At 36.5% G+C, this 15,129-nt stretch overlaps 1 protein-coding gene across 3 annotated transcripts in view; it reads right to left on the bottom strand.

Moving 5' to 3' along the window:
* Nucleotides 1–1,616: 1,616 nt before the first annotated feature.
* LOC122809200 overlaps nucleotides 1,617–15,129 on the bottom strand; it is a 377,799-nt gene continuing 364,286 nt past the window's right edge. For all 3 annotated transcript variants that reach the window (XM_044080508.1, XM_044080510.1, XM_044080509.1), the window contains one exon: nucleotides 1,617–1,820. In XM_044080508.1, coding sequence (XP_043936443.1) covers nucleotides 1,739–1,820 — 82 coding nt within the window. In that variant the 3' untranslated portion in view covers nucleotides 1,617–1,738. The remainder of the gene's footprint in view (nucleotides 1,821–15,129) is intronic.

Here is a 15,129-nt window from a genome sequence, read left to right as displayed (position 1 = left end):
TTTCCTGCAGTACTCCAGTTCATAAAAATGTATGTTATTTAGTGGGTTTTGCAATACAAATATTGCTTTTACCATGCTTTGCCATGTAAAATAGACTGCTGCACTGGGACTCAAACTGGGAATGCCTGCTCGTTAGGCGAATGATCTGCCCACTATACTATTGCTCAGATGCTTCCTTTGCATATATCATCCATGTTATCCTCTTCAACCTTTTAGGCTGCTTTCACCGTGGCTAAGCAATGGGCACACCCGCGCACCTATGGTTAGCTGTACCCGGAGCTTTAGACACCAATACAGGGGTTTCTTCTTTTGATTCTTATGTCCTGTTGCTGTTGTACACATGGGGGACTGTTGGTGGGGATATGTGGACACCTATGAGCGGTATCGCTCATTTATTTCCACTTTCTGCTGTTCAATATTCCAGGGGAGTGTTTATTCTCTGAGCTCTGCTCTCATTCATGCCCCCTGCACTCATACACGCTCCGTGTAAGCCTGGGAGCTCGGGCAGCGTGCCTTCATTACTATGCATGGCGCACTGCCATCCTGCTCCTAAGTGGCCGCTTCCGTGCAGGACTAAACTAGTCCTGCACAGAAGATTAGTAAATCCAGGGACTGGTATTTAAAAACTTGTAACAAATCATGTGATGAAGTCTGCTAAAAAATTTAAAGAAAGATTAACTATTTTATACAAAATGACTTAAAACAATATCCAAACCTTCAAAAATCACCTTCATAGACATTGTATAAACACAAACAACTAAAAACATTAAAACACATCATTTAAAATATGTCTTAAGTCTTAACAAACTGTAGATGGAAATTGTACAATTAATGTCTGGTGCACAACTTGCTTTTAATCTTAGTTGCCAGGCAAGCTCTTTTTTTCTCCAGTATTAAACCCCAGGGAGCCCCCCCCCCGCCACTTTCAATCTGTTGTTCAACTATAATAAATTTAAATATTAATATGGTTAGCCAGACATTTTTTTTTATATAGTTTTAAAAAGAGTTTATGAACATTTGAATTATATATATATATATATATATATATATATATATATATATATATATATATATATATAAAACATAATGAATGCCTGTTGGATTTAATAGTCTGCATACTCTTTGTTTGGTTATTATTTTTGGCTTTGTCCAGATTTCTTGCACTGAGTGGTTGAAAGGTATGATCGGAGTAGCTATTGTCATGGCATAGCTGATCCTATGGAATGTCCCATTGTGGTTTCAGTCACAATAAACAGCTAAACCATGTACACCTTCTCCAAGTTAAGTGCTGGACTGAGCAGTTTGATCACCACGCATGTTCTACAGCATGCAAAATCTATTTACCATTTCTTCAGATGAGAGACCATGCAAAAATTATTCTCAGTGTGTTAAATAATGCAAAACCATGGCCTGAGTTCCAAAGTGTTATAGCTGTAGACAAAATCATGTAGCCTGAAGGCAGAGCATCTGCTATACAGCAGATAGTGTACAAAAGAACTAATGGCAAACATAATGACATCACAGCTACCACCCCTCGGTTAATGAATACTGCATAACTGATTTCTAAAATCAAAATGGTGAAGCTGAATGAAGAGAAGATGCAAAGGCAATGGTTCCACTGTTATTTTCAAGTTTATTCCATTATCATAAGCTGGCATACTGTAGAGTTCTGGTACCAACCACATAGTAACCTTCAATTGGTTCTCAGCTCTCCCTTTGCTGACACAGTATGACAAATTCATCGTCTTTGAGTTTCACGTGGTGAAAGGGATAATTCACTGTGAGGTGAAGCTGAACGCTGACAGCATTTTTTTCTAAATCTGGTGAAAAAAAGGGACATAAGGTAATACGTATAGGATGTAGTGTATGTTTAGTCTGTACTCTGTACTTTTCAACAGAAAATTGGAAACTTCAAATATACATTATTAAAATAAAAATAAAATAAAAGTAAATTAAACAAAAAAGTTTAACAATGAAAATAGTAAAGACAGCAAAATTTATTGTTTATAAAGGTGACTAAATCTTATGGTTTCAAGCAAATTTGATTGCCAGGTGAAATTTATAACATAACAGGTTGCATTCTCATCAGTGACATGTACACACTGTCTGATCATCTACTTAATTTATTCAGCCTCCGCTATTGTTAAAGTTTTATCCAATGTCTATGGAATGGTCACTGTGACTATCATAAACAAAGGTTGTCCCTCTGCAGTTCTGTTTAATTATTGGGCTATCGGCCTTACCAGCATTATGTGGGAATACACTGAATATATCATATGATCTAATCCCTAAATAAGTTGGATTTTGTGAAGGGCAGGTTTTATCTCTTGAATTTAGTAAGTTTCTCATGAAAGAGTTATGAGGCGGTGAACAGTGCACATTCTGTATGTGCTGCTTATCTTGACTTTGGCAAGGCTTTTAGTTGTATCCTCCATGCCAGTATTATTGAAAAGCTAGACAAACATAATAAAAAACCCTACATTGCCTGCTGGATTGCAAGTTGTCTAACAAATCTCAACCTGCGGAATTTGCTGAAACTTTCTGAATGCAAAATTGTAATTATTGGACTGCATTAAAGATCAGTGCTGCCCTCTCCTCTTTGGCATTTATTTTGCAGACATCCAGCTAAATATCCAGTGGTTAGCATTGTCGCCTCACAGTAAGAGGTTCTCCAGTTCATTTCTTGGCTGGACTGCCTTTTTTGCAGAGTTTGCATGTACTTCCTGCGGTCAAGTGAGTTTTAAAGACATACAGGTTGTTTCAAGTGTGTGTATGTGTGTGTGTGTGTGTGTGTGTGTGTGTGTGTGTGTGTGTGTGTGTGTGTGGGTGTGTGTGTGTGCGTGTGTGTTTTTGTGAGGGTGTGCCTTCTCTGAAAGCTGGGGGCCAGGCTGGCAAAACCTCCACTGCCAAATAATTTGCGGATCAGAGATTCGCTGTGGTAGCCCCTAATCGGAGAAGCCAAAAGACATTGCTTTTGCAGCTCAGTATCCCAAAACTGTTGTGAACCAAGTTTGCCAAAGGCTGCATGTTGGGCACTGTTATCTGCTTATCCAATGATATAAAAAGATCCAGGAAGCATGGGAAAGTACTCATATCTGGTGCACTGAAAATGGTCTCAAGCTTAATGCAAAAAAAAGTCCAACTTAGTAATGTTTGCCAAAAAAAAACTCACTTCTGTTATAAATGGCACTTCTTTTCAAACAGATGTAGTCATAACAGTTCTGGGTAATTGGATAACTCTCTCACGCAGTCATCATGCTCGTACCATGGTCAAGAAATCCTTCTATCTTGCCCAATCACCTTTTAGGAGACTATCTTGTAGATCCAAAGATGCCATTCCACTACTGTACTCTTCCCTTCTCAGATCCATCATCAAATGCAATGTTCCTTTGCTATGTACAAACCCAATCATATTGTTCAGTTGGAGAGTTTCTAGAGATTTCTAATCAAGACAGGTAAAGGTCTTAAATCTTTCAACTATCCTGAGAAAATTAACACAGCTCTCCTTACAGTCAGCAGCTATAGAGTGATTCAGAGTGACTAGAGTGACTCAAATCTCACTTTTTGAGCCATGAAAGATTCAGTTTTATTTGACATTTTATTTCTTTGCAAAACCATTTGGCTTACCACAATAAGGACCAAAATGTATACCAAGAAATAAGTAAGACTTGCTGGAGGAATAGGTTTGTAACATGGTGTATTCTCAGCTCATTGAATAAGTTGCCACTACAGGTCAAACCAAATGCTATCTAGCTTAAGGCAAGTCTTGATGGCTGGAAGTGTGTACATAAATTTACATCAGTTATCATGTATGACCATGCTTAATATGGGACTTGAATGTTATTAAGTGCTTGACATGAGGGGAAGGGGCAAGAAATTTTAAATGTGCCTTTTTAAGGTGTATATCACTGGGTATTGTATAGTCTCCATAAGCTTGCCCACTATTATTCTTATGTTCTTAAGGGTATAGGATATCAGCAGCTACATTGTACTTTCATTCAGCTTACAAGTCTATGGTTTCAAGCAATGTTTTTATCAGATTAAAGTTATTTTTGACCAAATGTGGGATAACACTGGCTCTGTATCACTTTCAGTTAGTTTAGCATACATGAGATACTAGAAATCTTACCAGTTTCAAATATCTCAGACTTTTATGGGAAAGGTGGGATTCCTTATTGCAGGTTTCCAAATGTTTGTACATAGTCTAATTTTCTGACTTATGAATCAGTTAAGCTGAAGACCCAGACTTAGGAGTCTGCTGAGCTGAAGAAGGCAAACAGAAAAGATGACATAAAGTACTTTCCCACTAAGTTACTCTTCTACTATTTTTTTTACTAGTTTTATTGATTCCCTGTCACAGAGGTAAACTCTTATTCTAGCACTCAGTGGATACAAAATAAGAGACTGGCCCTGTATAAGACACCAGTCTGTTATAAGACACACACATGCATACTAGGACACCAGTCTGTTATGGGACACATCACACACACACACACACACACACACACACACACACACACACACACACACGCACGCACGCGCACACACACACACACACACACACACACACACACACACACACACACACACACACACACACACACACACACACACACACACACACACACATACAAGGACACCAGTCTGTTATGACACACACACACACACATACACACACACACACACACACACACACACACACACACACACACACACACACACACACACACACACACACACACACACACACACACACACACACACACACACACACACACACACACACACACACACACACACACACACACAATGCACACAAATCCTATTGGCAGTTTACAGGACTGCCAGTTTATTTATAGTACATCTTCAGAATGCCAGTAGGAGGAAACAAAAGTATTAAGCAGGAACCCATGTAGATACAGGGTAATCATTCCAACACAACACAAAAATTGTGCCCACTGAGAACTGAACTGGAGAACTAAGTGCTTTTGCCTGCAAAATGCTGCACAAATGAGTTTCACCTTATTTGAATATTTTATATTTCTAGCTGGAATGCATAAACAATGAGCCTGTCTAAAAAATAAGAAAACATTTCCCCCTTACTTCACCAATCATTTTGTGCAATGGACAAGCTTTAATTCCTTTCTCAATATAGGTCTCTTTCTACTCTCCCACTAGGACTACTGCACATTTCTTCCACGCATTCTTGATTTAATTGTCTTTATCCATTTCCATAAATTCCTTAATAAAACAAGAAACTGCCAGTGGCATCCTTTTAGAAGGTCAGCTATGAAAAAGGTGGCTTTTAGAAAGACAAGCACTTATTGTGAGAGATCAAAAGTATCTGGAGAAGGGCAAGTAATTTTTCCATATTTTGACCGGCTTATGGCTTTGAAGGAATTGTGTGCTGTGGGGGCAAGGTTGATGAAATAGGAGGTTGACAGGGGCTAACATCACCTTTTGCATGTCAAGTAAGTTTTTAGTTTTTTTTTCCAGTTTGGATATTGCTGATTGCATTGTTATTATTCCCAACAGGAAGTGAACCATTCTTGCAAAAAATAGATTTTCCTTACATTATATCCATGATGGCTTTCTATAATAACATGTTGCCTCCTAAGCATTGTATTCTTCTTCTTTATTGTACTGCCGCACTGGACTTTCTAAATGGCCTTGTAGTACTTAAGTGTTTCGGTTGTGTCTCACATCCATTATCAGGGTTGGCATATTAATTACCTTCAGTTTGTCTTCATTTCCCATTTGCTGCAGGCCCTCTTTTACTTCCATCATTTGGACAACCTTCTTTCTTTATAGATATAGGGTTTTCAGACCAATGTTTTAAAAGTTGTTTGACAAACTATTCACACAAAGGAAGGATATCAAACTTCCTGTCAGCAATGCATCTTTCAGTGCATCTCAGTGTCCCCCAAGACTTTTTGGTAAGGTTGTATGAACATCCATTTGCTTTGTGAACTTTTGGGAGGAAATAAAAAAATAATATATATTTAATTGCTAAATTGCCTGATATTGCTGATGGGCTGCTGGACTGTGTGTGTGCTCTGCTCCAAGGCTGTGCATTGGAATCAAAACAGCATGAAATAGTAATTCAATGACAAGGTGTATCATAGTGTTTTGGAACAGAGGAGTGAGGAGTTAAATGCAACAGCAGGTAAATACTTGGAGATTCTTTGTGTGTGTGTGTGTGTGTGTGTGTGTGTGTGTGTGTGTGTGTGTGTGTGTGTGTGTGTGTGTGTGTGTGTGTGTGTGTGTGACTGTATCACTGCGTGTGTGTGTGTGTGTGTGTGTCTAGGGGTATAATTGTGACTGTATCACTGTGTGTGTGTGTGTGTGTGTGTGTGTGTGTGTGTGTGTGTGTGTGTGTGTGTGTGTGCGCGTGTGTGTGTGTATTTGCACGCACATGGATGGCAATTCTGTGTAGGTGTCCTGGCAACAATACTCCATGTTTGGTAGACAAAGTTTAATGCAGTTTTTCCATCTCTAAGATTCCATTTCACAGCTGTAGAAATGAGACACTAAGGAGTTTTGCTTCATGTAACTCTTGCAGTGTTCTGAATCATTTGATAGCTCTTTGCATCATTAGAGCTCAACATCAAAGCACTATTAGCTCTATGGAGCTAACTTCTCTGAATAATCCTCCTGATGACACACCACAGACATTTTGGAAGAGAAATGTGTTAAAACACATCTTGAAGTTGTCCACAATGGTCTAAATGTTATTGTGTGAGTAAATATCAGAGTTCAGGTACTTGGTATCAAAAAGAACAGATTCCCAAAGTATACATATTCATCAGGTGACTATTAGTAGTTGCAGATTCTTGAGATTATAGCTTTCTCAGATAAGCAGCAGTTGGGTTATGCATGACTTTTCTACATCAACAACAGAACCTCTGAGGTTGTCCTATATTTAACAGGAAGACAGTGCAGTATACACAGTTTAGGTCTGATATATCAAAAGCAGTGGACAATTACCCCTAACCTGACCACAGAATTTTGACCACTGAACTCATATATGGCAAGAAATAGCTATACAGTCTTTCTACAATTCTGACAAGAAGTAACTAGTACATAATCCATATCACATGAATCCATAAATGTCAAAGGATGTTTGATTTTGGTGATATTCTTGAGAAGTTAGCAACAAGATCTGACAGTGAAAGGTGTCTGGTCAGCAACTGTCAGGTCATCATTAAGGAACACACTGTAATTTTGCACCTTAGTCACCGACTCCAGATAATTTGGATCTGGTCTGTAGCTGTGTCAACCAACTAACTGAGTACAAACTCCTCCAAATGAGCTTGTTAATGGAATCAAGATTTTGAAAAGGCTGTAAGCCAAGGTACTATGTTTCTGTTTATTAGCTAACACTGGAATGTTATAAAATAAACAAAATAAACATTTTAGTAGAGAAGACAGCTCTTCTGGACCACTCATGGGGATGGGATGGGAGGGGGGTTCTGCATATATATATATATATATATATATATATATATATATATATATATATATATATAAATCCCAAAAAAACATCCAGCACTCAGAAAAAACAGGAGGCAACACGACGGTGTGAAGCATTTATTGCTAGCACAGTCTACCGGTTTCGCACGAAAGCATCATCAGTGTGTGCTTAACCGCATTTGTGTCCTGATTTAAATAACAGCACCAATAGCTGCATTTAAAGTGACATAACCCCCAACAGGATCACACAATGCAGCAAACATCAATATGACAACATATTTCTTGATATAACTAAACAAATATACCCTTACTAACATGGATATTGCACACATAAATAATTAAATGCAGAAAGATATTTGCAACAATATGCAACATTAAATATATACATAGGAAAATACACGCATATTACTACATATGTGCGTTAACCTACCCTATATATAAAAAAACTATACTAACTGCATATAATCATACATAATACACCAAAACATATCATACTTTTATTTAATGACCAAACAAACCCACTTGTAATACCAAATATGAAAAAATGTGCTACCTTTCCCAAACTACCCTATGCTAGTACCTCAATGGACCAACTAAATGATTACATAAATACTACAGTTGTAAAAGGTAGAGGAGGCCAGACAACCTATACCAGAATTCACCACTGGTCATTAAGGCCTGGTTTGAAAAGAGCCCCTAAGTTAATGATTCATCTGTGTTCCTTATTAGTTAATATATTGTGCCTTGCTGTTTCATTAATAACCTGTGTCCTGACCAACATATGCATTTTTTTTATGTTTTTTCCGTGCACCAGGTCTGGTTTACGTGCACCTTGCGGTTTGTATATATATATATATATATATATATATATATATATATATATATATATATATATATATATAACGTGGGTGGCCATGGTGGTGCAGTGGTTAATGTTGCCACAGCAAGAGGTTCTCTGGTTTGATTCTTGGCTGGGATGCCTTCTGTGCAAAGTCTGCGTGCCCTCCTCGTGGTCATGTGGGTTTCCTTCGGGTGCTCTGGTTACCTCCCACATTCCAAAAACATGCTGAAGGTGGACTGGACACTCAAAATTGGCCCTAGGTGTGAGTGCATGCGTCTGCCTTCTGTGGAAGACTGGGCACTAGGCTGGCAACTCAACACAGTAAAACTCCACTGCCAATCATTCTATGGACTGTTGTTTCACTGTGGTGACCTCTAACAGGAAAAGCTGAAAGGAAAAATAAAATATGTATCAAAAAGTAAAAAGGGCACACAGACAAAGCAATTACTAAAAACTACAAAAAAACTCCAGCCAGGCTAGAGTTTTCGCTGTGTGATACCTTATACTTCCTGTAATAGAGGCCCATAGGATATATGCAAATGACCCCTTAAGGACATCAGTGTTTCAGCTAAATGGCTCCTGAATGTCCATGACTTTTTCCTTTTTAAGCCTTTATGGACAGATTCAGGCCAACAAAGCCAAATACCACTAGTTGTGGGCATGCACGTTTTGGCCTTCTTATGACCTCATCTCCACAGTATAAGTGGACTGTATGGAAATACTCTAGAGACATAGGGTCTTTAAACCCAGATTATTTCTATAACTATTAAGATGTCTGCAACATATCCCAACTAACAACTACATCAAAAAGTTAAATGGGAACACAGATAAACCAGCTAGCAAAAACTACAAGAAAAACCTAGCCAAGCTAGAGTTTTCACTGTGTGATACACAGCTAATGTATTTCTAGAGTAGAGCCAAACAGTCCACTTATGCTGCTTTTTCCTATGATGCACACAGAGATAGGATGAAAAATAACTTTATTTTTCTCCTATTTCCCCCTCATATCTCCACAGACAGCATCAATGCAGAATTGACAGGTTGGTACAACATACTTGAAAGTATGGATATCCTGAGAAATATAAGTAGTATACAAGTATATATCCTTTGAAACAATAGCTCCATTCATTAATGCAGCACCACATTTCACTCTAACATTACATAAATTGCTCAGTCCCTGCTTTTCTTAAATTGTACTCCTAAATGTTATTCTGCATGTGTTGTTCATACATATTCCATCTATTTCTATGTAATTTGCTTCTTTGACTTTTCTAGAGATCCCACCTCCAGTTGTTTTATCTCATTTACAATAATCAATACTTCTGAAATGGTTGGTTTAGATTTTGATTTCCATTGTATAGTGATTGCTTTTCTGGCACCAATTGTATCAAACTTGGTAAGGCCTTAATGTGTCTAAATAATTCAGATCATATATCTAAGCTCAAAAGAATCATTTTCATAGTTATAATAATTTGCTTCTCAATATTTTTGACAAAGTAATCTTCAGGGAATATTTAAAACCTGCCAACACATTACATTCCCAAAACTTATATTGCCAGTTAACCCCTCCCCCTCTCTCCTTCTTATCACACGTTCAGCATTTGCTTTTCAGTTGGTGAAAATTGTCTGAAGCCTGCTTGAAGTGTGAAAATGCCTATGCAAACACTTCCATGGAAGATTCCTAAACCATCTGGACTTTGTAACATACTTGGGAGCCACACAGATCACCTGCTCCTCCTTTCAACATTCCTTTGTAAATTGTCTTCCCAATTTTTCTAAACCTTTTCTGATTATTTCTTATAGTTATCATGCAATATTTTATATGCCCTACTAATTATCCCTTTTATGATGTTCTTATCTAACTGTGATTTATAGAAGGCAAAGAATGTTTGGAGGTAAAAGCCTTGAGGGGAACATCACAGTTATCTTGACATCAGGAAAAGATAACACAACAAATTAGATATTGCTGCAGTCATAAAATGGACTTCGAAGTTCATAACTGCTGAATAATTTATTAAAAATGAAACAGATTAAGCGCTTTCATTCCAAAAAAAAAATAGGACTTCATCAGAATCACATATACCTTTGAATTGTTGTCCTTTTATAAAACAAATTGGAAAATCAATTACTTTTCTTAAAGGAGCCAGCAACTCAAAACACCGGAACTGCCATTAAAAACTTCTCCTTAAGTATATTGACCTAACTACATTAAAATAAATAGTAGAGAAGAAATGACTCATAATAAAATAATATACTAAAACAATAAAAAAAAAAAACTTTAAAAACTTACAAAAATTTAAAAAACTCAACCTATTAGTGAGGACTGGTTGCAAAAAAATATTTTCATTTAACACTGGGAAAGAAGAAGCATGTAATCATAGCTGCCACCTGATTTCTTTTTCATCTAATCTGGACTTAAGATTGTCTCCCATAGGGTTCAATTTAACATGTTCCAAAACTGCAAAACCAACATTTTTGAACAATGGACATTTTAAACAATGCTTAAACAAAATATTATTTTCATTGTGATTGCTTATTTGGTACTGATGTTCATATATTCTTTTTTGGAGACATCTCTCTGTCTTACTAGCATAATAAGCAGGACAACTTAAACATATTTGTGAGGTACACTACCACTTTAATTTGACATTTGCCTCTCAAAAAATACATTTTATAACAAAGGTCATTTTCCAGTGTCAACCCTTCACCTTCAAAAATAAAACAACATTGGGAGCATCTTCCACATTTTGTAGTCCCTTTCTTAAGAGAACCATAGCAGTTATTAAGCGAAACTTCCCTTTCAAAATTAGCTTTAATATTGGGGCCAATTTTAAAAACAAAGGTAGGATGTGTGCCAATTGTTTTGTAAACAGAAATATTACCTTTTAATATATTCCACTTTGAAGTGACTATATTTTTCACTTCTCTAGCTAAAGGTCCATATTCAATAACCAAAGCTGTCTAATACTCACCATCCACCCTCTCACCTTTACTTTTGTCGAACCCAGTGTCGAGAAGCGGTTTATATTTCTTACCCGATTCAGATTCCACATAGGATTTTGTCTCCTCAACTAACCAAAAATGGTAACCCCTCCTTAGAAACATCTCGGCCACTACTTTAATTCTTTTGTCAATTCCTCTTGATGTGAGGTCATTTGGGTGACTCTTATATATTGTCTTTTAATAATGTTTTTCTTTTAACTCAATGCGTGGCAGCTCAAATACTGTAAATATGAATTGCTAAAAGTTGGCTTCCTATAAATCAGTGACTTAAAACCATTTCCAGAATGTTGAATAAAGGTATCTAAACAGTTGATTCCCACCTTATTGTAGTTAAAAGTGAACTTAAAGAAACTAGAAGATTTGTTAAGGTAATTTAAAAATTGTTAATCCTTTTCTCAGGCCCTTTCCACAAAATAAAAATGTCATCCAAAAATCTAACATTGGTGGAATACACTATTAAAAATCTTTTTATACTCCCAGTCAAGCAACACCATATTTGCATATATTAGGGTACACAAAGCACCCATGGAAACACCTTTATTCTGTTTAAAATATTCCCCCTCAAAATATATAAAATTATAGTCTAAAACTAAAGTCATAAAGTCAGAAATCAAATTAATTTTGTCGTTGGAATAACGTGTGTCTACACATACTGTTATGAAAGTATTCCAAACCCTCTTCTTTAGGAATAGATGTAAATTGATCTACCACATCTATAGTTAAGAAAATGACTTCACTATCCCAAAAATCCAGCTTGAGTCTGCCCAAAAAATCCCAGGAGTCAATAATCAAGTGACTGACATTTTGATAAACTGATTTTAACCATCTGTCAATACAAACCCCAAAGGGGTATATCTTAGAACCATTTCCTGCCATAATCGGTACAAAAGGTGGCTTTAAAGGATTTTTGTGGACTTTTGGGATACCAACAGGTTTTGTTTTACTTTCAAAAACTTGTAAATATCAAAGTTAAATCTCTGGTCCAATAAAAAGTTTTCAAAAACAAATTGATTCTCTGATGGCTTATGTTTATTTTGTTGATAGAAACAGGGCTATATGTACTGGTGTCATATAGCAAATCAAAAATGGCCTTAGTATATTCCAGAGAATCATATAAAACAATCCCCCACCTTTATCCAATTTCATTATTCTTACTGATTTATCATTTTGAGCTGTTTGGACAAAACCCTTTCATTCCTGTTTAAATTAGAAAAATTGTGTTTATTGTTAGATCTAACTTTCAGGTCATACAGATATTCTATAATGGTCTTCTCTAAAATATTAAGGGTCGGATTCAAGGAGGGGGATTGAAAACACTGTTTTCCTGATCACAGACTCTTTACCTTTAGAAACCTTACTTACATTTTCCCTGTGTTCATTAAAATATTGCTAAATTTAACTTCATAACAAATAACTTTGTCTCAATAATGGAATCAACTATATCAAATCTTTTAGTGGGTACAATTTTTCAACCCTTTCGTAAACAAAGTAAAATTGTAATTCGAAATAGGTCTATTTGTATAATTAAAAATAGGGTAGCCTTTGAAGTGGAAAGGTATGTAAAATACAAACACCTAAATCCATTATTGGATACATACTTATATATGAACCAAAAAATATAATTTATTAACAGTAACAGGACATCATACCTTTCACCTTCCTTTGTGCAAGAATTGTGTGCAAAGCCAAAAATAATGAGGGGGAAAAGGTCCAAAATAAGAGACAGATTTTGAAATATTAATCTTATAAAACAGGAAAGTTACTAGAAAATAGTTCTACATTAGCAGTCATTTTTCGGAAGGATTTGAAGGTCAAAACTCAAATGCCTGTCATTATTTAGAGAATGTAGTCCTCAATGATTTGCCAAAAACACACACATATTATGAGGAAAACCCAAATAATATGAGGCAAACGTTAGGGTATATTATGAAATGTTAGACAGTTGACAGGTATGGAATTTTATATTTATGCCAGTAATCACAGAAAATAATTCATTCATTTAATAAATAAATAAATAATGCAATATGCACATGTTGTAAAGTGTGTAGTATTTGGGAATCTGAGGTTTTATCACCAATGATTTCCAGGAGACATTTGAAAAGTAGAAAAATAGACACAAATTCCAAAAGGGTGAAAAACTCTTTTTTCTTTCTTTTTTTTTTTTTTTTTTTGCAAGGGATAAGCTCCCCTGCATCCTCATACCCCCAGACCTATATATACCAACTCCATGGTTGCACCAGCATGAAGAAGGGAGAGATCTCCCTAAAGACGTGAATCATTGCTGTGGCAAAATTCAAAATCAATCCAGTAATGACTTCCTATGGAAAAACATTCTGCATTATTCCATTTGTCTTTTTTTTCTGCAGGCTACGAACTCTCTAGCACATACACCTCAAGCATGTATAGAGGAGCCAGAATGTGATTGTGTCTCACAACTGTCTTGACATGTAGCAACAAGTGCTATGTACACTCTTGTGTTGTTTTCATTACTTTCTTATGAGTAGGTATCAGGACAGTCATATTGTTTTACACCTGACAAACAATAAGATCTTTATTGTATCCATACAGATTTGCTAGCACTATGTAATTTCATTAAAATGTGATTATAAGGTGGCAGGAAACTGTTGTGAGATTTGGTTGTTATTGTGTCATTTGTTTTGAAGAAAGAATGATAGAATATGACTTTTGTATCTGAATGCAGTGACTTACCATTTAAATACCAAACTACATTTTATTGTTCCAAAGATATTAATAGCATTATACCAATCAGAGGCTCTTTTGCAAACTTTCTTCATCCTTGGCATGGCATCTGCCTCCTAATTTAGCAGGATAAATACACTTTGGATGGCTTTTAATTGTGCAATTTTTGCATTTATGAAATTTATGTGGAATAACATGAGTTGTTGAATTATGCAGTATTTTTTCTGCAGTTTGAAATAAGATATCACTTGTATGAGCAAAATAAGTCAAGCATTGCACCACAGCCTTGCCGCCTCTACTCATGTTTCTGCTTTGCCTTCTCTTTTCCTTAATTTGTGAAACATACTATTCACACTGCCGATCTTGACCTAGCCAAGGCATTTGACACAATAGCACACTCAAGCATTGTTGACAACTTAAAAGGTTAAGTTTAAACCCTTATATCACCCGATGAATAGCCAGCTAGTTCAGAGGCGGGACCTATGATGTTAAAATTAGGGAGCCTGCTTCTATAAAGAGGCTAGTCACAAGTGGAGTCCATCAGGGATCAGTCCCGGGACCATTCCTTTTTGGCATTTACTTCTCTGAAGTCAAGGCCAATGTGAAGGGCCACTGGCTGACTAAATTTGAAGATGATTGCAAATTAGGAGCAACCATAGAATCCCCCACCTACACAAATGTTCTCCAGGAAGGACTGACACAGACAAATAACTTGTGTGAGAGCCATGGACTAAAACAAAATGCCAAGAAATGCATCATAGTATTACTTGTGAAGACATCCAACCCTGATAATGATCATATTGAAAACACACCCCTAAGAGTTGACCTAGTACTCAGGGACGTGGGGACAAACATAGACAGCAATATAGCCTTTGACTATCACATGTCTACAGCAGTGAGAAAGTCATTCTATATTGTGCAACTTATAAATAAAGGCACGGCATCTATGTCCAAGGAGGTCATTGTCCCACTGTATTCGACATTCTTCAGACCTATCGAGTAGAATACCCCCTTGGATGTGTATCTAACCAGGCATGTGCAACAATAGGAATATCTACAAAGGTTCTTCACCAAAGGAATACAGTACATAAGCAACATATCCAATGCAGACC

This window comes from Protopterus annectens, chromosome 8.part0 (assembly GCF_019279795.1).
Source record: "Protopterus annectens isolate FY-2018-M chromosome 8.part0, PAN1.0, whole genome shotgun sequence".
In the NCBI taxonomy this organism is placed as follows: domain Eukaryota; kingdom Metazoa; phylum Chordata; order Ceratodontiformes; family Protopteridae; genus Protopterus; species Protopterus annectens.
Note: the sequence above shows the minus strand (reverse complement) of the source record. Positions and strands in the feature narration are given on the sequence as shown.